Raw genomic sequence first — 21,231 nt, forward strand, 5'->3', positions numbered from 1 at the left:
TTCCACAGGAAAAAAAGTGTAGAATATTTCTATGGCAGGAACAGAGACGTGAAAAGAAGGTATTTTATTAAATGGTTTAAAACTCACTCTGTCACTTTGTCTGAGGTGTACTAGGGAGAATATCTCAACCCTGCAATTACCTTGCAAACTGAATAGTTCTGTTGTACCACACTTTTTTCTGTTGAAGAATTAAATTGAACGGGGGCCGGGGAGGTTGGTAGCACACTAAAATTCCCGATCTTGGAAGGTGGAAGTAGGAAGATAAGGCTAAGTTCAAAGGTGGCCCTGTGTATAGAGTAAACTAAAGGGCAGTCTGGCTTACCTGAGACCCTATCTCAAAAAAAAAAAAGGAAAAAAAGAAAAAGAAAAGGGGGAAAAGAGGCCGAGTCTGGTTTACATAGCAAAACCCTGTCTTTGAAAAAAAATAAATAAATTACAGAATCTGAGGTCACCTGTAGTTGAGTGCGCACAGTCACACACTGATACACACATAATTAAAAAAAAAAAACTTGCTGGGCATGGTGGTGCATGCTTTTAACTCTAGCACTTTAAGGACGGAGTATGGAGGCAGGTGGACAGTCTCTGTGAGTTGAGGCCAGCTTGGTCTAAGATGGCTGGGCAGGTAAAGACAGCTGACTCCTAACGCTGACCATCTGTATTCAATCATGGATCACACACACACACACACACACACACACACACACACACACAGACTTTTCATTTTGTTTCTCTGTGTAGCCCTGGCTATCCTGGAACTCACTTTGTAGATCAGGCTAGCCTCGAACTCATAGAGATCCACCTGGCTCTGCCTCCAGAGTGTTGGGATTAAAGGCGTGCGCCACCACACCCAGCCTTAATTTTTTTTTTTAAACGGGGTCTCTCTACATAGCTCTGGCTATCCCAGCACTCACTAGGGTTTCAGGTTCTAGGGTGGCCTAGAACTCACACAGATCTGTCTGCCTCTGTCTCCCGAGTGCTGGGATTGAAAACATTCACTATCTTGGCACATAAAGGGACATTCCACACAGCCTGATGACCTGAGTTCAATCTCCAGAGCCCACACGGTAGAGGGGGAGAACTGACTCCCTAAAATTGTCCTCCACACACAAACAGTGATACCCACAAATTGTGGCACACCCACATACATACATACATGGATAGATAATAAATAAATAAATAAATGTAATAAGATAGCATATAAATAATAAACTTCCAAAAGATACAAAGAACTGCTTAGACACTAAGAAGAAAGAGGCACACACAGCAGCGTGGATGTATTTCCTTAGAGTGAACAGAAGAGGGGTCTGGAGAGGTGGCTTAGCAGTTAAAACCCCACACTGCTCTTACAGAGGACCAGAGTTCCGTTTCGAGAACCCACAGTGGGTGGATCACAGCTGCCTAAAATTCTTGTTCAGGGAAAGAATCCAGCACCTCTGGCCTCTGAGGACACTTGCAATTGAATGCACATACCCACACACTGATATACACATAATTAAAAGAAAAAAATTTTGCTGAGCATGGTGGTATATGCTTTTAACTCCAGCACTTCAAGGAGTGGGTGTGGAGGCAGGTGGATGGTCTCTGTGAGTTTGAGGTCAGCTGGGTCTACAGTCAATTTCAGGTCAGCCAGGGCTACATAGTGAGACCCTGTTTCTCTGGGGGTTGTATTATATCTCACTCTAAAATATTTTGTTTGTTTTGGGGACGAGGTCTCACTGTGTAGCTCATGTTGGCATGTAACTCACAGAGCTCTGACTGTTTCCCAGGGCTGGGATTAAAGATGTATGCTGCTGTTAAGTCCTTTTGAGGTTTTAGCAAAATGTGCTGGCACATGACTTTTGTCCCAGAAAAGTGAGCTAGTGAGTCTCAGAGTTCCAGGCCAGCTAGAGCTGAGACCTTGTCTCAAAGGGGAAAAAAGTTTAACATCACATGAAAATATCAGTAAAAATATATGAAAAGACAACCCATAATGAAGTAAACCTAATCCGCAATAATATTTGCAATTTCTACAACACAGAAGGGTAGAGTTTGAAAGTATTTTTTTTTAGATTTATTTATTTATTATGTATACAGCATGTATGACTGCAGGGCAGGCCTAATCTAATTACAGATGGCTTTGAGCCACCATGTGGTTGCTGGGAATTGAACTCAGGACCTCTGGAAGAACAGCCAGTGCTCTTAACCTCTGAGCCATCTCTCCAGCCCCCTCTTTCTTTTCTTTTCTTTTTCTTTTTCTTTCTTTCTTTTTTTTTTTTTTCGAGACAGAGTTTCTCTGTGTAGTTTTGTGCCCTTCGAACTCACAGAGATTCACCTGCCTCTGCCTCCCGAGTGCTGGAATTAAAGGCGTGAGCCACCACCGCCCAGCCCGAAAGTAATTTTCAATTTTTGTTTTGTTTTGTCTTTCCAGACAGAGTTTCTCTGTAGCTTTGGAGCCTGTCCTGGAACTCTGTAGACCAGGCTGGTCTTGAACTCACAGAGATCCACCTGCCCCTGCCTCCTGAGTGCTGGGATTAAAGGCGTGCGCCACCACTGCCCAGCTCAATTTTTCTTTTCTTTTTTTTTTCCTCTTTTATTTTATTTTACAATACCATTCAGTTCTACACATCAGCCACGGATTCCCTTGTTCTCCCACCTCCTGCCCCCCTCCCCTTCCCCCCAGCCCACACCCCATTCCCACCTTCTCCAGGGCAAAGCCTCCCTCCACCCCACCCCCCCCACTTCGATCAATTTTTCTTTTGTGTGGGTGCTGGGGACTTGAACTCAGGTCCTCAAACTTGTAAAAGTCCTTACCTACCAAGCCATCTCAGCTTTTCCTTTCCCTTTTTGTGGTGCTGGGGATGGACCCAGGGCCTTTGCACTACTCAGTGCGTGCTTCCCACTGGGTTGTACCCTGACCCCAGTGTTCTCTCTTTGGACTGGATCGGGGTTTATTTTCCTAGTTGTCTCAAACTTGTCTGGCTAGACCTGGTTTGTTTGATGTAGGGTGTGGAGGAAAATGTATCCTCTGAAGGTTCCATCGTAGAGTGTATGAAATAAATTGAGAATATACGGGTCATAGCAGGAAGAAAAAAAAAAAAAAGGATGATCTGATTCTGCGCATGCGCATACACAAGATGCCCACAAGCTATGACGGAAGAGGAGCCAGGCTAAACAGGGTGGAGGATGAGCTATGCAAGGCTGAAGAGAAGAGCATTGGGGCAAAGGTTGTCTTGCTGTACAGATAAAGCTACGGATAGTGAAAGTCCCGGGAGGATTTGTTAGCATGGAGGCTAGGCTGTGCCAAAGTCCCTCAGGAGATTTCAGGGAATGGGCAAGCCCTAGATAAGACTCTCTAGATAAGACCCTCAGAGGGGCCAGGCGTTGGTGCCCCACGCCTTTGAACCCAGCACTCAGGAGGAGGAGGCAGAGGTAGGCAAATCTCTGTGAGTTCGAGGCCAGCCTGGTCTATATAGAGGGAGATCCAGGACAGGCACCAAAGCTACACAGAGAGACCCAATCTCAACCAAACAACAACAAATAGACGAAGCCCCTCCCTGCCTGCCAAGTTCCACAGTTTGCTGTGGGAGCAATCAGCTGCAAAGGCTAGGGTAGTGTTTCCTGGATTTTATTTATTAATTTAATTTTTATGGTTCTGGAGATCGGACATAGGGCCTTCCCCGCACTAGGCAAGTGAGTGTCCTGCAGTTAGGCCACATACATCTCCAGTCCTTTAACACAGAGATTTATTTATTCTTATGTTTTGAACAAGGTCTCACTAGGTTGCCCAGGCTGGCCTTCAACTCATCCTGTAGTCTATAGACAAGCTTGAATTTGTTTTCTTCCTGCCTTAGCTTTTCTTAGCTGGAATGATAGACCTAAGTCATTCTTTTATTTTCATCATTTTAAAATTAAAATATTATATAATTTCTACTCTTCCTTTGCCTGCCACCAACCCCTCCCATGTACCCCCTGTTTTGTTTGTTTGTTTTTTTGAGACAGGGTTTCTCTGTGTAAGTTTTGGTGCCTATCCTAAATCTTGCTCTGTAGGCCAGGCTGGCCTCAAACTCACAGAGATCCACCTGCCTCTGCCTCCCGAGTGCTGGGATTAAAGGCGTGCGCCACCACCGCCCGGCTGATTATCGTGGCTTTTAAATCTTTCAAACCTATAGTCCTCTTGCCTGCCATGCCATGGGGTTCATATATAAGAAGCCCAGAAGCCCAGTCGTTTTTCAGGTAGGAAGCCCTGAATTTTGGATGGTAAATTCCTCTTATCCCTACACCTCCGGTTAAGTTTGGACTCTTAGGTCTTCGCGCCCTTAGGTCCCTCTAGGTGGCGCGGGTACTTCCTGACACCAGAATTGACTGGCGGGACCAACTCTAGACACCCTCCCCCACCCAATCTCTTCTGACTTGAGACCTAAGGAACACCCCCTGGTCCCATCAAATCCTTTATAAAGGGCTGCACAATACCTAGCCACTTCCCCAGTTCCCTCCTCGCCGCTCATCAGCTTTCCAATCCCATCACCAACTTCCCCTCTCCAACCACTTTAGGGCTCGGAAATGCCATCCATGCAGGAGGGGGCCTGAGAACGAATAAACGCGTGCTCCACGAGGCCTGCCTTTTGGGGCGCGGGGAGGTGACAAGACACCTGCCCTTCCGTTTCCCAATCGCTTGCAAGGACCCAGCCTAGCCCAGTCCAGGAAGGAGTCTTTGCAAAACCCCCCCGCATGCGCTGCGGTGTATAGCACAGTTGATAATCGCAGCTCCAGGGATACAGGGTAGTCGACCCTCTCCCGGGGCGGGAAGTCGGGGGGGGGGGGGGGGGCGCTGCAGGCGGGAGGCGGGGCTTCGTGCGCGGGGCGGGGCGGGGCTGTAAGGCGGGGCGGGGCGACGGCGCGCCCACGCGGTGCGGCCCGGAGCCCTCGGTGGCGGTGCGCTCCGCCCTCTCCCTCCCCTTCTCCCCCCCACGACCCTCTTCCCTTGGCCGAGCATGGGCGCGCGCGCGTCCCAGGAGCCCCGGGCCCCGGCCGGCCTGCGGCTGCTGCTGCTGTTTCTGCTAGGGGCGCTGCTGCTGGTGGCGCTGGTGGCCCCCGGCGCGCAGGGGGCTCGGGGCCGCGGGACTGCGGACAAGAACAGCCACCGGCGCGCGGCCAGCAGCTTCTCGCAGAGCGTGAGCAGCCTGTTCGGGGAGGACAACGTGCGCGCGGCTCAGAAGGTGGGCGGCGCGCCCGCGGTCACCTTGCGGCGCCGGGAGACCGTTTGGGGCGGCGGGGGGGTGGGGTGGGGTAGGGGGGGAAGCGGGGAGGGAGCGCGGGGAGCACCCGGGGCTGGGGACGGTCGCGGCCTGCTGCAGCCGGGGCCAAGCGCAGCCCCCGGGAGCGCGTGACGCCCGCGCGCTGACCCGCCGCGTCTCAATGGTCCCCCCACTGTGAGCCAGGCACTGGGGAGGGACGCCCGGGTCCCCACGAGGCCTGGCGTCGAGGGCCTCCTGCCTCCCACCCCCTTGCCTCAGAGATATCTGGGCCGAGATCTCCTTTCCAGGGAGTGATGGGGTCTGAGCTATTGCTTTGGCAACCTGAGCTCCTACTGTGTGTTTGGGGTGGAGGGGGGCACCTCTCGGTTGGAGCCTTTGGTAGAGCATGAGAGCTTAGGGTCTCCGGGACTGGGATGAGTCCCTCCACCAAGGAGCTCTCCACCTTCCGCCGCGCATGTATGTGGGGTGCACCGTGCTAAGAAAAGAGAAGTCGAGATGCACGCCTTCTCTGGCCTTCCCCGCGTTCCCTTCCTGGTCTCTGGCCCTGGGGTTGTGGAGTCCAGAGAACTTTGGGTCCAAGTTGGGGCACTCCCTCTTTCCCCAGCGGGATGAAGTTAGACCAGTGGCTTCAATGGTGTGTGTGGAGTCCAGAGGTCGGCCTCGGGCATTCAATCTCGGGAGCCATCCATTTTGAGACCAAGTTTTTATTGCCCTGAAGTTTGAAGGTTAGGTCAGGCTGGTCTGCCAAGTGGGCCATTAGGATCTTCCGGCTTCCACCTCCCCAGCACCGGGATTACAAGGGTTTGGGGATTGAACCCAGGCCCTCCACTGTATAGACCAGGCTGGACTCAAATTCATAGAGCTCTCTGCCTGTCTTTGCTTCTTGAACCCGGGTCCTCATGCTTGCCCAGGAAGCTCTTTATCGATTGAGCCATCTCTCCAGCTCCAGTGACCTCACTTCTAAATACTTTTACTTACGTTTATTTGTTGATTGTGTGCACATGGACGTGCGAGAGTCAGAAGACGGGCTTTAAGACATCTTCCACCATATGGGTCATGAGAATCCAGAGCTGGTCGTCAGGCCTGGTGGCAAGCACCTTTACTGGCTGAGCCATTTTGCCTGTCCCTGCCTTCCCTTTAAACCTCAGTTTTTCTGTCTGTTAAGTGGGCATGGGAACATGATGTGTTGATGCAGCTGGTTCCTTCCTGACGCAGAATCATGGCTCTCGAAAGTTTGATCTTTGTCGGGCAGTGATGGCGCACGCCTTTAATCCCAGCACTCGAGAGGCAGAGCCAGTCGGATCTCTGTGAGTTCGAGGCCAGCCTGGTCTACAAAGTGAGTTCCAGGAAAGGCGCAAAACTTCACAGAGAAACCCTGTCTCCAAAAACAAAAAAGAAAGAAAGAAAATGGTGACTACAAATATTCATGTACCAGCTGCTAAATAGTTATTATATATCAGTATTTTTGGGTGCTGGGATTGAACTCATAACCTTGTGCATGCTAAAGCACTCAGGCTAGCTACTCTCTGTCCTTAATAACTTTCTTTCTTTCTTTCTTTTTTTTTTTTTTTTTTGAAGAATTATTTATTTATTATGTATATGGAAGAGGGTGCCAGGTCTCATTACAAATGGTTGTGAGCCACCATGTGGGTGCTGGGAATTGAACTCAGGACCTCTGGGAGAGCAGTCAGTGCTCTTAACCTCTGAGCCCTCTCTCCAGCCCCCCTTAATAACTTTCAAATGAATGAAGGAGTGGTTACTCTCCTTTAAGACCATGCCCTTTCACATGTCAACATTTCCTACCACCGACAGACAGGCAGGTATTCAGTGCACAAAACGTAGTCACATCCAACTCCCCAGATTCTCTCTTCTGCCCAAATGAGACAGAGAAGTGGTCAAGACCACAGCCTCAGGCCCCAGAGCTTCTGAGGCCCAGTGGCAATTCAGACCTGTACCACCATGCATAAGGTTTATTTCACACAAATTATGATTAGAATGTGGAGTACCTTCTCTCTCCCTCTCTTTTAGACAGGGTCTCACTATGTAGCCCTGGCTGACTTGGAAACTCACTATCTAGACCAGGCTGGACTCAAATTCCTAGAGCTCTGCCTGTCTTTGCCTCTGTGGTGCTGGGTTTAAAAATGCTGGGTCAAGTACCTGGGAAACAAACTTTTTAAAAGCCTCCCACCCACAAGGCAGGTTTGATTCTCATTAGTAAACCTGGGCCTGTGAAGCCCGGGTTTTTCCTCTAGTTAAAATGAACTGAGGGCCCAGACGTTGGCTCAGCAGGTGAAGGTGCAAATGTGCTCGCCAGGAAGCCTGATGTCTTGAGTTCTTCCCCTCCCCCAGCAGCCAAATGGTGGGGAGAGAGAACTGACCCCTGCAAGTTGTCCTCTGACCTTCACAGGTGGAGTGTGGGCACACACATACGTACACACACCGAAGAGTTCTTCCAAATTGTATTTTCCGCACTGTAGGACATCACTATCCCGTAAGCGCTAGCTATAACATGTGATATAGATATCTGCAACAATAAATAACTTCATAACAGTAGAAAAATAAGTTATATACATGAAGTAATTTTATGGTTGGGGGTCACCACAACGTGAGGAACTAACTGTATTAAAGGGTCGCAGCATTAGGAAGGCAGAGAACCATTGCTCTATTAAAAACCATGAGGGCAGGTGAGATGGGTCAGCATCTTGGCAGTGCCTGCTGCCAAGCCTGACGACCTGAGTTCACCCACACGGTGGAAGGCGAATTGTCCTTTGCCTTCCATATGTGAACCATAGCACACGCATGCACACATATATATAATTTTTTATATGTATTTATTGCGCATAAATATTTTTTTTAAAAAGGACCATTTTTTAAATTCATTTTACATGCCAACCACAGATCCCCCTCTCATCCCTCCTCCCACTCCCCCTCCACACCTATTCCCCCCATTCCTCATCTCCTCCTCCAACAGGGTGAGTTCTCCCATGGAGGGACAGATAAGCCTGGTACATTCAGTTGAGGCAGGACCAAGCCCCTCCCCGCTTTATCAGGGGTGAGCAAGGTGTCCGACCATAGGTAATGGGATCCAGAAAGCCAGCTCATGCACCCGGGATAGCTCCTGATCACACTGCCAGGGGCCCTCAAATAGACCAAGCTATACAAATGTCTCCGGTATGTAGAGGGTCTAGTCCGGTCCCATGCAGGTTCCACAGCTGTCGGTCTATAGTTCGTGGGTTCCTTTGAGCTTTTAAAAGCCATCACATGATCCTATAGGATGGGGTTGGGAATGGGGCAGAATGCTGTTTCCTAAAAAATTAACCTACCATTTCAATCAGAATGTGCTCGGAGGCTAGGGGAGGTGACCTAACGACATTGGCTGCCCTTTCAGAGGACCTGGGTTCCATTCAGTAGTTGGTCATTTCAGTTCCAGGCGATCTGGCACCCTCTTCTAGACGTCACGGACAATTGCACTCATGTGTGCACATATATATACATATACTTTAGATAAGTAGAGAAAAAAAAATCTTAACCACCAGATCACCTGGGTTATTTCCTTTGTGTCTCTGCCAATCTGAGATCTTGCCTACTCTCAACTCATTTTTGTCTTCACTGCCCATGAAAGCCCGGGTTCTTGTACATCACATGTAGTATAATGCTTAAGGTTTCCGATTCACTTTCTTTTCACTTTTGAGGTGGAATCTTGCTAGGTAGTCAGTCTGGCCTTGGACTCTCCATCTTCCTGCCTCAACCTCCGGAGTGCTGGGGTCATTGGTGTGGGCCAACATGCCCAGCCCCCCCCTCCCTTTAGTGTGTATGTGTGTGGGTACACAAGTCCATTTTCATACAGAGGAGAGAGGGCTTTTTTTTTTTTTTTTTTTTTTTTCCCTTCGAGACAGGGTCTCTCTGTGTAGCCCTGGCTGTCCTGGAACTCAGTCTGTAGACGAGGCTAGCCTGGAACTCACCTGCCTCTGCTTTCCAAGTGCTGGGATTAAAGGCATGCGCCGCCGCCGCCCTCCCCAGAGGAGGACTTTTAATTGTTCTTCTCCATCATTCTGCCTTATTCCCTGAGACAAGGCCTCTCACTGAGCCTGGAGCGAGGTTGACAACAGCAATCCTCCTATTTCCACTGGTACTGTATTGTGGTTGCAGGAATACACCAGTGCATGACCACATCTAGCTCTTTAAGTGGGTGCTGGAGACCGGAACTCAGGTCATCATGCTTGCTCAGCAAGCCCTCTTACCCCTCCACCCCCCACCCCTTCCCCAGACAGGGTTTCTCTGTGTAGCTTTGGAGCCTGTCCTGGAACTTGCTTTGTAGACCAGGCTGGCCTGGAACTCACAGAGATCCGCCGGGCTCTGCCTCCCGAGTGCTGGGATTAAAGGCGTGCGCCACTACTACCCGGCTAGTTTGTTGCTTTTTGAAGGGTTGCAGAAGGGTTGCAGATTGTGTAGTGGAGTTCACGGGAGTGTGTCCCTCCAAGTGTGACCGAAGCAGAACCTTTCTGTGCAAACCGTTTTGTGTGCACAGAGAAGTGGGTCTGTTGCCAGGCTGGTCCTATAGCACACATACCTGTAGTCCTCACCCTGGGGAGGTGGAAGCAGGAGGGGCAATAGTTCAAGGTCAGCTGCAGCTACACAGTGAGTTGAAAGCCATCCTGGGCTACATGACACTGTGTTGAAAAATCTAAAAAGCCAAGTGGCGGAGGTGTGCACCTTTAATCCCAGCACTCTCCAGGCAGAGGCAGGCGGATCTCTGTGAGTTCGAGGCCAGCCTGGGCGATCTCCAGAGGACAGAAAAGCCACTGCAACAAAACACTAAGCAAGCAGGCGGAAACCCTGTCTTGAAAAAAAAAACCCAAAACAAAACAAAAAAATAATCGCCATTTCCCTGGTCCTTTTTCTCCCGCCGTAATCATTTGAGCAGCTTTATTGCAGGTCATTAAGTTGTCGCCTTCACTGAAGGTACAGAAGGTTGTGAACTGACACATGGGGGGGGGGCACCCAGGATGGCACCACCAGCAAACACGGTGCCCCCTTGTTCAAAATCTCCCTTGTTATGCTTGTTTATGTGCATGCCACAGTGTTTCCGTGGGGGTCAGAGAACAACTTTCAGGGCTCTCTCAGTCCTGGGGATCCAACTTAGGCATAGGAGTGGCAAGTGCCTTTACTTACCGAACCATTTCCCTGACTCTTTTCTTCTTCTTCTTCTTCTTCTTCTTCTTCTTCTTCTTCTTCTTCCTCTTCCTCCTTTTTAAATAAAATCTCAAAATACTGAAAAGTCAATAGAGAGCAAAGACCCTCAGCTGCCTTCACCCACGGAGCATATTTTCTGTTTTCTCTACCAGCACACCGTACACACACTTTCTGTGTTTGTTTGCACCATTTGAAGTAAGACAGATATCTTGGTATCTTCTGCACAGTCCACAAACATCCCACCCAGGAAACTTATGTTTACTCTAATAATATTTTACAATATACAGGCGCTATTCACATTTCTTTTGTAGTGAGTGTGTGTGTGTGTTCAAGATCCTATCTCCAAAACACCAGAAAAATGGGATACACGAGACCTAATCTTAAAAATAAATAAGTAAATAAATAAAGCCGGGCATGGTGGATATTCCCAGCACTGAATGGGTGGAAGCAGGAAGATCAGTGTGTGAAGGTTGTCCTTGAAAGGATAAAGTTGTCCTCGGGGCATCAAGGTGCTTTGCTGTGCCTGCCTGGCGACCTGAGTTTCATCTCCAGAACCCACAAAGGTGAAGGGGAGAAGAACCCCACTCCACAAAGTTGTCTTCTGCTCTCCTCAGGCATGTCCCTCCTCATAATGACGAGCCATTTTTATTTTATTATCTCTTTCCTTGGTTTGGAGTCAACACCTCATTTTCTGGAAGTCTGTCCTACCTGTGTTGGCCAGGCACATAGTCACCATGCCATATTGGTATATCTCCCCATCTCCCCCCACCCCAGGGGTTCCCGAACTAACAGATTTGGAGTCCTAATGTTCAGACAGCTCTCTCCCCGGTATCTCCTGGCTCTGCCTCCAGACCCTGGACTCTGCTGTCACTCCCCAGGAACCCAGTACCCCACTGGGTGGGTGGACCATGAGAATGCAGTTCTTACTGCTTTGGGGCCGGAAATCAGGTCAAGGTTGTGGTCAACTGGCTTCCCCTGCACTCCAGAAGGCCTGCAGGCCTTCCTTGTCCTGTTCTAATGGCTGTCCTCTCTGTGTGTCTCTGATGTTATCTCTCTCTCTCTCTCTCTTTTTTTTTCTTAGGTAAATATTCTACTACTGAGCTACACCCCCAACTGTTTTTATTTTGAGATGGGGGTGGGTGGGTCACACTAAGATGTCCTTTAGCCCAAGGCAGGCCTTGAACTTGCCATCTCCCTACCTGTTTGGGAGCACAGAGGTCCTTGTGTTCACAGTCAGCACAGGACTGTTAAGCACACAGGGTTGTCTTTTCAAGGGAAAAGATATATAACCTGTTTTCCATGCAGAGGGCTGAGAATGGAGGTGGCTAATAGCCTGGGTAGCCCCTGCTCCAGCTAGCTCTAGGGCCAGGCCATAACTGGCTCCCCCCAAGCTCCCACAACCAGGACTGGAGGTGGTTAATAGTCTAGACGACCTCTGTGCTATCTATATGGCCAGGGGGCTCCCCCAGGCTCTCACAAACAGGACTGGAGGCGGTTGATAGCCCAGATGACCTCTGTGCTATCTGTAGGAGGAGCCCACACCAGATCCTCCCCTTGGCCCTTAAGATGGCACATGTGGCCTATCTCTAGAGCTCATCTTCACGGACGAGCGACATGTACTTTGAAGAGAGTGTTGATGTGATTGTGCCTCCCTGTGCACATGGGATTGTGTTATACCAGGAAACGTTTTTTTCCCCCCAAACTGCGCTGTGCATAATGTGCCCAAAATAAACCGCCTGGTGTCAGGCTCTAGAAGTTTGAATCAACACACTGACTACTGAGTCCTGTTGAACCGGATTTCCTTCTTGGCTCATTCGGATGGTTACTCTGCCAGCCCTGATGTTTGCCCCATTCACCTTCCCCAACACACACACCTGCCTCGGCCTCCTGAGTAGCTGGGAAGACAAGCCTGTCTTTTTTTTTTTTTCCCTCGAGACAGGGTTTCTCTGTGTAATTTTGGTGCCTGTCCTGGATCTCGCTTTGTAGACCAGGCTGGCCTCGAACTCACAGAGATCCGTCTGGCTCTGCCTCCCGAGTGCTGGGATTAAAGGCGTGCGCCACCGCCACCTGGTGTTTGGTTTGTTTCTTGAAACAGGGTCTCACTATGCAAACTCTGTCCCAGAACTTAGTATGTATATGTAGAACAGGCTGGCTTCGAACTCATAGAGATCTGCATGCCTCTGTCCCTTGAGTTCTAGGATTAAAGGCGTGCACTACTATGCTTGTTTTTTTTTTTTTTTGTGTGTGTGTGTGTGTGTTTTCCTTCCCTTAGATTATTTTATTAAAGTGTGTGTGTATGTGTGTGCGCGCTTTGCGTGTGCCCCTGTGTGCACAAGGACAGAGGAAAGCATCAGATCTCCACGGAACTGGAGTTACAGGCAGTTTTGAGCTGCCTTGTTTATGTGGTGCTGGAGACATCATGTATGCTAGGAAAACATTATCCACTGACTTACATCTCCATCCCTGGTTCTGAACTTTATTCTAGGTGTATATAATATCACTGTCCTAGTTAGGGTTATAGTTGTAATAAGACACTGTCACCAAAGCAACTTGAGAGAAAAGTGTTATTTGGCTTATACTTCCTAGCCCAGGTCATCATTGAAGGAAGTCAGGGCAGGAACTCAAGCAGGGCAGGAGCCTGGATGCAGGAGCTGATGGAGAAGATGTGGAGGGGTGCTGCTTACTGGCTTGCTCCCTGTGGCTTGCTCAGCCTGCTCTCTTAGAGAACCCAGGACCATCAGCCCAGGGATGGCACCGCCTATAATGGCCTGGGCCCTTCCCCACTGATCACTAATTAAGAAAATGCCTTACAGGCTTGCCTACAACCCGATCTCATGGAGACATTTTCTCCACTGGGGCTTGTTCCTCTCTGATGACACTAGCATGTGCCAAACTGACATGAAACTAGCCAGCATGATCACTTACTCAGAAGGAAATAAAGAAGTCAGGCAGTGAGTCACATGAGTCCCCAGTCTACTATGCTTTCCGAATCACCTAGAGAGCTAATGAAATTCTCGAGGCCACAGACAGAGCATGCTTCGTGGTCTCAGATTTCAGAGTTGGTCCCTTGGAGAGCCAGCTGCCCTGTGAAGCATCTTGAGGGCAGAAATTCCCAGGCAGAGGAAGCAGGAACGATGACGAAGAGCCACGCACCCTCACCCGCAAGTGTTGCTCCTGTGTGTAGAGGAGGAGCTTTCCATATTCTACATGGTGGGGGACCGGCTATCAACTTTTGTTCATTGCTTGGCTAGAGACTGTCCATGAGACACTCTCGGTTCTTTTCTCTTGGGATGTCCTCTCCCAAGTTCACGCTCCAGTGCTTGACTGGATTGGGAAGACGGTATGTGGGTCAATGTCTTACTGTCTTTTCCGTCCTTGCAGTTACTCTCCAGGCTGACCGAGCGGTTCGTGCAGGGAGTGGACATGTTCGTGGAGACATTATGGAAAGTTTGGATGGAGCTCTTGGAAGTCCTTGGACTTGACGGTGGGTGTGGGCACGGTCATGCAGGGTGTTGTATTGTTGTGTGTTTTGTTGTGGGGTGCAGGCCCACTGTGCAGTGAATCTCCACGCCCCCAGCTGTGAGTGGTAAGGGGATGGAGCATTTACTTTAATAGCTGAACATGTGGTCCACGAAGCTTCGAAGGCTGTGAAGATGACGGAGGCAGATCCTGCAGGGATGATGATGTCACGGGCCATGGGCTGCCTGGAACCCCCAGGAAGCCGAGTGACCAGAAGGATGCTCCTAAGAACCCTCATCCAGGTGCACTCAGCGCTGTGTTTCAGTGTGGCCGAAGACGTAGTCAGTAGAGAGAAAAGTGTGAGTGGAGGAGTCAGGGGAGACCACACTTTGGGAGCGCAACCCTGAACTTGGACTTTTGGCCTCTGGAACTGGGAGAGAGGATGGATTTCACTGTCTGATCATCAGCCCCCTGGTGTATGGGGGCCGGGTGTGGCAGATGCAGAAAACGGATACAGCCTTGTAACAGGACCCCTTCCGAATCCTCATTAGTCCTGGGCATCCCTTCTTTAGAGATCTGGGACCAGGCTTCAGGGTGGAGCCATGCTGTACAGGGGGGCGGGACCCACACATCACTGCCCTTGCCAGCTGCCCACACCGAACCCACCTCCAGCCTTGGATCACCGAGGTTAAGCCTTCAGAAGGCCTCACACCAGGCCGTGCCTCCTTGCTGCTCAGATGGAGAATGGGAGGCAGCGGTGTGGCTCTCGGAGGATGCTGCGCCGCACGCTGCCCCTGGGGCAGTCACAACCCTCCCTGGGCTGTTGCAACTGTGTGCAATCCTGCGAGGCGCCTCGGCCATCACCTACTGGGATTGTGCAATTCCAGATTGCCATCCCTGGGCAGCGAGCCTGTAGAGATAAACCTGATTGCAAGGCATTGCATGCAGCCCAGAAACTGCAGGGCCAGAGAGCTACAGGACACCAGGCATGGCTGAGGAACCCAGGCCTGTTTCGAGAAGCTGAGAGAAGCTGGTGGGGGAGGTGAAATACCCTGTTTTGGGGGTGTGGGTTTCCCTCTTGGCTTTGATAAGCCGCAGGACACCCCAAGGCCTTTGGGAATTGTGTCTCAAGCTCAGAAGTAGAAATGTGAGAGCTTCCTCTCCAGGACCCATAGTCAAGGTGGTGGTTCTCAGTTCCCGAGAACCTCCTTCCCCGTCGTTTTTCAGGGTGTTAGTTACAATGAAGACTCCTCCGTGTGGATCACTTTGATAGACATAAGCTTTGAGGTATGTAGAAGTTTTCTACTGGCCGTGTTACAGGGAAAAGAAACCCGTGAAGACCAGGTGTGGTGGCGCACGCTTCTAATTCCAGCCCTCGGGAGGCAGAGGCAGGCGGATCTCTGAGTTTGAGGCCAGCCTGGTCTACAGAGAGAGTTCCAGGACAGCCAGGGCTGCACAGGGAACCCTGTCTCGAAAAACCAAAAGAAAAGAAAGAAAGAAAAAAGAAATTGGTGAAATTTACTCTGGCTTGGTGGCTCATTCCTTTAATTCCAGTACTCAGAGTAAAACAGATCTCTGTGAGTTGAAGGGCCTGCCTGGTCCACATGAGACGCCCGTCTCTAAGCTGGTGAAATCAGTCAATTTTACTGTTATTTTTGGTTTTGTGGTTGTTTTGCATTGTTTTTGAGACAAGCTTCACACTATCCTCAAACTCAATGTGGAGGAGCCAAGGATGACCTGATCCTCCTGCCTCAGCTTCCCAAGTCCTGGGATGACAGATGCGAGCCACTGTGACTAGCCTGAGGAGATCGCTTATTGCAAACACAAGGACTTGAGTTCGAACCCCAACTCCATTTTTTTTTTAAAAAATATTTTTGAGAGCCGGGCGGTGGTGGTGCTGCTTGCCTTTAGTCCCAGCACTCTGGAGGCAGAGCCAGGAGGATCTCTGTGAGTTCGAGGCCAGCCTGGGCTACAGAGCGAGATCCAGGACAGGCACCAAAACTACACAGAGAAAACCCTGTCTCAAAAAAAGTTTTGAGATTTACTTATTATTTATTTTTATGTGTATGGGTGTTTTGTCTGCACATATATCTGTTAACCACATATATGCAGTACCTGAAGATTTGTCGCCTGGAACTGGAGTTAGAGGTGGTTGTGAACTACCATGTGGTTGCTGGTAATTGAATTGGGTCCTTTGCAAAAGTAGCCAGTGCCTTTCACCGCTGAGCCATAATCTCCAGCCTCACAAAAGGTGTTTTAAACTCAAGACGAGATAAACAGTCCCGAGGGACCACCTGTGCTTCCTCAGCTACTTTGGAGGCTCAAACGCTTGCTTCAATTGGCTTTCATTGTGTTGGGTTGTGGCAGGAGCCCAGGGGTCCAGCCCCTGTGCTTAGCAGTCCCGAGGCTGTCAAAGAATCTCCTGGTTTCTGTTTTTTGTTTGTTTGGTTGGTTGGTTTTGTTTTGTTTTTTAGAGACAGGGTTTCTCTGTGTAGCTTTGCCTTTTCTGGAACCCACTTGGTAGCCCAGGCTGGCCTTGAACTCACAGAGATCCGCCTGGTTCTGCCTCCCGAGTGCTGGGATTAAAGGTGTGCGCCACCACTGCCCTGGCTCCCTGGTTTCTGTTTTTGTGTGATGGAAAAGCCCCACAAACGGACAGTAGTATCAGGATGTGATATCATGAATATAATAAATCAATACAATGAATGTAATTAATGAATATCACAAATATGGTTATTGAATGAATACTGCGAATGTAATCAGTGAATACCACACATGCAATGAATATCATGAGTGTAATTAATGAATATCTTGAGTGTAATTAATATCTTGAATGTAATCCATGCCACTGAATTTGTGAACCTAAAAATAGTTACAATTGCAAATATCATGTTCATTTAAAAAAATAAATAAATAAAAGCATGTCTGTCGTCCCCCCCCCCCCAAAAAAAAAATGTTCTGACCACGTGGGATTAACTGGCTCTGTCCTCTGCTCTGTTTCAGTGTCCAACCTGTCACAGTACTTCAGCCCGGCCTCCGTGTCCAACAGCCCCACCCGGGCCCTGGTGCTGGTTGGCGTGGTCCTCCTGGCCTACTGGTTCTTGTCTCTGACCTTGGGCTTCACCTTCAGCCTCCTGCACCTGGTGTTCGGCCGCTTCTTCTGGCTGGTCCGCGTCGTCCTGTTCTCCATGTCCTGCGTGTACATCCTGCATAAGTACGAGGGCGAGCCCGAGCACGCCGTGCTGCCGCTCTGCCTCGTGGTGGCCATCTACTTCATGACGGGGCCCATGGGCTACTGGCGGGGCACTCCCGGCGGCGGCCTCGGCAGCCCCAGCGTGGAGGAGAAGCTGGAACACCTGGAGAACCAGGTGAGGTTGCTCAACATCCGCCTCAACCGGGTGCTGGAGAACCTGGACCGCTCCAAGGACAAGTGAAGGGCCGTTTCCCTGGCCGTCCAAGGGTACCTGACCAGCTGTTGTGATGACGTCAGAAGACAGCGGAGGAAGGAAGAAAACAACCAGCGGCAACCCCGCCAACCCCCCCGACCCTCCCAATAAACGGAACAAGAACGCCACACCTGGTGTTTCCCACTGTGTGCCGACCTTACGACCCACTGGAGGAGAAAGAACTCACGTAGGACTTAATCAGAGTGTGTTGCTAGTGGGAACAACATATTTTCTAAACGATGGATATAGTCCTCTTAGCTGTGTAGTCAGAGAAATTTATCTGCATAGAACATAAAGTTGATTTTTCTTTTTTTTCAAACATTCGAATCTTTTGTAAGGTTTTTAAATAAAGGAAGATCAAGTCAAGTCTATCAGACCTTGGAAGGAAGCGCTTGAAGATTGGAAGGAAGTTTAAATTGGCTGGTGGGTGAGCCCTGCGTGCGTTATTATCTTCGTACTCCCAGATGTGACCTTTACTTTAGGTCTGTTGGTGGTGACTCGGTTAATGAGTGCTGTCTCTTGTTATCGTGGACACCCGGGCTTCCCAGTGGACACCTGGTCACTTTTGGATCCCAGGGCCCCTGTGTTCTCCTCCCAGTGTGTTCCTTCACGTCTTTCTGTTTCTATGGTGCTGGGGATGCCGAGCTCACTCCCACCCCTGTCCACTGTCTTTCTGAATGAAGGTACCCATAGACGTCCTGGAATCTTTTCCTCCTCACTGGACTTCAATGTAGTCTAACACCCAGCCTTTCTAGAAGAAAACACACACAGATGGGGCTACAAAATGTCTTTGGAGTTTGATGCCAAGAACTTCCTGGGTGGGTCTTGAACATTATTCTGGAATCTAGCTGAATCTCACATTCCCTCTTTGCTTTTCCTTGACTCAAGACCATAGAAAAAACTGTTGATGGCCAGTAACATCTTTCATTTCATTGCTTCTAGAACATTCTTAGGCATAAGCAACCTTAAGATGTGAATTGTCTGTCCTGGAATTTTTATGATTATGTTAGGTGCTTTTTGTCTGGGGTCCAGGGAGTTGTTTTAGTTTAACCTTGGGGCGGGGCGCTGGGCAGAGAATTGGGTCTGAGACTGGAGGTGACGCCCCTCTGCCAGGACTCTGTGGGAAGGAAGCTGGCTTTTGCAGGATGTGGCTGGGATTGCCATTGTCGCTGCAGTCCTTCAGTGTGCCCTGGGGCCACAGTCCCGACTTCAGCTTGGTGGAGTCAGTTGTCAGCTCTCATGGCAGATCTTGGTGGAGGGACCCAGCCGACACAGCTCTGGTGCCATGTGTCTGAGAAGTTCTGTTTTGGATCATCAATGTCTGGAACACAGATTCGGGTCTTTCTGAGTATAGGTCTGAAACCTCCGTTCTTGGGGTGACTTGTATGGGGCTCACACTTTTTTGAATTTCATTCGCTTGTGGAACCCATACTGGGGAAATCTCTCCCTGGACATTGGACACACGTGAATTCTGTGTGGAACATTCCAGTTACGTCTTGTTTGGATACTGTAAACAGATAGATGTACTTGCAACGCAGGGTGTGAGTAGTAACTGGTGGAGGGGCATGTCAGTGGCTAACTCATCTTTCCTCCCCAATGTCTGGCCGTATCACACCAAAAGGTTGCTTTGCAGATATTGGCTATCGACCTCTGTAAAGCCGAGCGTCCCTGCTCTTGCCTCGGCTCCTCTCATCGGTGGCCACAGAGATGGCCGATTTCAGGTCCTAGACACCCTGTAGCTGAGTGTGCAGTCCCAGTATTCAGGAGGCAGAGGCAGGAGGATTGCTGCTATTTTGAGGCTAGCTCAGTTTAAATAGTATGTATATTCCAGGCCAGCCAAGATTACATAGCAAGACTAGAAGGCAGGTTTAGTGGCACACAAGAGCCAGGGGCAGGTAGATCTCGTGAGTTTGAGGCCAGTCTGCTCTAGAGAGTGAGTTCTAGGTCAGTCAGAGTTATACACCGCGACCTTTGTCTCAAAACAATAACAAGAAGAAAGCTAAACAGCCTGACCAGATGTAGACTCCAAAGCCAGTTTTATAGTTTGATTTATATATAAATCCAAGATGCCTACATTTTAATTTTTTTTTCATGTATTTTCTTTCAGATAGGGTCTCATGTATCACAGGCTGGCCTTGAACTTGCTAAAGTAGCTGAGACTGGCCTTAAACTCCTGATCCTCCTGCCTCCACCTCCTGAGTGCAGGGATGACAGGTGCGTGGCTCCACACTCATTGTATGCAGTGCTTAGGGTGGGACCTAGGCACCATGCATCCTAAGAGAGCACTCTGGAGTCTAATCCCAGGATGCCTTCATTCTAATGGAAGAATGTACACACCAGAGTAGAATGTTACTTGACGTTCTAGAAGTAGACCTTTAGATAGTAGGTGCATATGTTTCACCCTGTTTATAATGTATTCTTCTCTTTTTTTTTTTTTTTTTTTTTTTTTTTTTTGTCAGGGTCTCTTCATAGCCTCTTGCTTGTCCTCGAACTCCACCTGCCTCTGCCTCCCAAGTGAGTGCTGGGATTAAAGGTGGGAGCTACCACAGCTGGCATTGTTTGGATGCATTTTTGGTTGGTTGGTTGGTTGGTTGGTTGGTTGGTTGGTTGGTTGGTTGGTTTTTGTCGAGACAGAGTTTCTCTCTGTAGCTTTGGAGCCTGTCCTGGAACTTGCTCTGTAGACCAGGCTGGCCTCGAACTCACAGAGATCCGCCTGCCTCTGCCTCCCTAGTGCTGGGAATAAAGGCGTGCGCCACCACCGCCCAGCTTGGATATATTCTTATATTTTTGGTTGTGAGCCTAGCCTTTAACGGCGGCTGAGCCATCTCTCCAGCCCCTTGGATATATTCTTAACTCCCACATAGTTAAGGATATTTCTTTTTCTGTCTCCATTCCCTGCAGGTGCGCAGCTTATATTGGTCTCCCTTCCTCTGCCCTCCCTTTTGTATGTGGAAAGTTGTATTTTTGTACCTCATTTCATGCCTTATCTTCGGAGCTGTGTACAACTCCTCTTCCCTGACTAACACGAGAAAGAGACATTTCAATGGCACCTACCGTGGATCTGTTATAATTAAGAGTCAGGGGCCGGCGATATGGCTCAGTGGGTAAAGGTGCTTGCCACTAAGCCTGAGTTTGATTCCCAGGACCACCCACCCACATGGTGAAGAAGACAGGAAGCTCCGCAAGGTTCCCCTCTGACCTTTGCACACAGGCCATGGTTTGCCATCCCTTCCCCCAAATAAATACATGTATAATTTTTTTTTTTTTTTTTTTTAAAGGAAGAGAGGGTCGGGGTTTGAACTTTCTTAAAGTCAGCGTTAATTTCCTGATGGTTCTTTGTCACTATAAGTACTTGTCTTACCAAGGATAGGATTGGGGTCAGATTGGTTATCTCTAGGGGATCAGGTTGGGGTTGGTGATTTTTTGGGGGGGGATGGGAGGGGGGAGACAGGGTTGGGTTGGTGATTTATTTAATTTTTTTTCCAAGACAGGGTTTCTCTGTGTAATAGCTCTGGCCGTCCTGGAGCTCACAGAGATCCTCCTGCCTCTGCATCTAGAGTGCTGGGATTAAAGGTGTACGCCACCACTGCCCATGGGGTTGGTGATTTTTGATGCTGGTGAGTTTTTTTTGTTTGTTTGTTTTATTTTTTATTTTTTTGCAAGACAGGGTTTCTCTGCGTAGTTTTGGTGCCTGTCCTGGATCTCACTCTGTAGACCAGGCTGACCTCGAACTCACAGAGATTCGCCTGCCTCTGCCTCCCGAGTGCTGGGATTAAAGGCGTGCGCCACCACTGCCCGATGATGCTGGTGTTTTATTTTGAATTTCTTATTTTATGTATGTGGGTGTTTTATCTGCATGTATGTCTGTGTACCACTTACGTGCCTGGTACCTACAGAAG

General features: G+C 49.4%; 1 protein-coding gene across 1 annotated transcript; it reads left to right on the top strand.

Annotated features, from left to right (window-relative positions):
* The first annotated feature begins 4,857 nt into the window (after nucleotides 1-4,857).
* LOC114710201 (BRI3 binding protein) lies at nucleotides 4,858-17,706 on the top strand. Its single transcript, XM_028894307.2, has 3 exons — nucleotides 4,858-5,195; nucleotides 13,809-13,911; nucleotides 16,890-17,706. Exons 1-3 carry the CDS (start codon nucleotides 4,971-4,973, stop codon nucleotides 17,318-17,320), a joined length of 759 nt encoding a protein of 252 aa, XP_028750140.1. The 5' UTR covers nucleotides 4,858-4,970; the 3' UTR covers nucleotides 17,321-17,706.
* Nucleotides 17,707-21,231: the final 3,525 nt, after the last annotated feature.

Source organism: Peromyscus leucopus, chromosome 23 (genome assembly GCF_004664715.2).
Source record: "Peromyscus leucopus breed LL Stock chromosome 23, UCI_PerLeu_2.1, whole genome shotgun sequence".
NCBI classification, from domain to species: domain Eukaryota; kingdom Metazoa; phylum Chordata; class Mammalia; order Rodentia; family Cricetidae; genus Peromyscus; species Peromyscus leucopus.

Bases quoted from the DNA above. Each gene is read 5' to 3' on its own strand.
- LOC114710201 (XM_028894307.2), top strand. From the start codon at position 4,971: ATGGGCGCGCGCGCGTCCCAGGAGCCCCGGGCCCCGGCCGGCCTGCGG. The intron at 5,196-13,808 runs GTGGGCGGCGCG...CCGTCCTTGCAG, and splicing joins ACGTGCGCGCGGCTCAGAAG to TTACTCTCCAGGCTGACCGA. The intron at 13,912-16,889 runs GTGGGTGTGGGC...GCTCTGTTTCAG, and splicing joins GGAAGTCCTTGGACTTGACG to TGTCCAACCTGTCACAGTAC.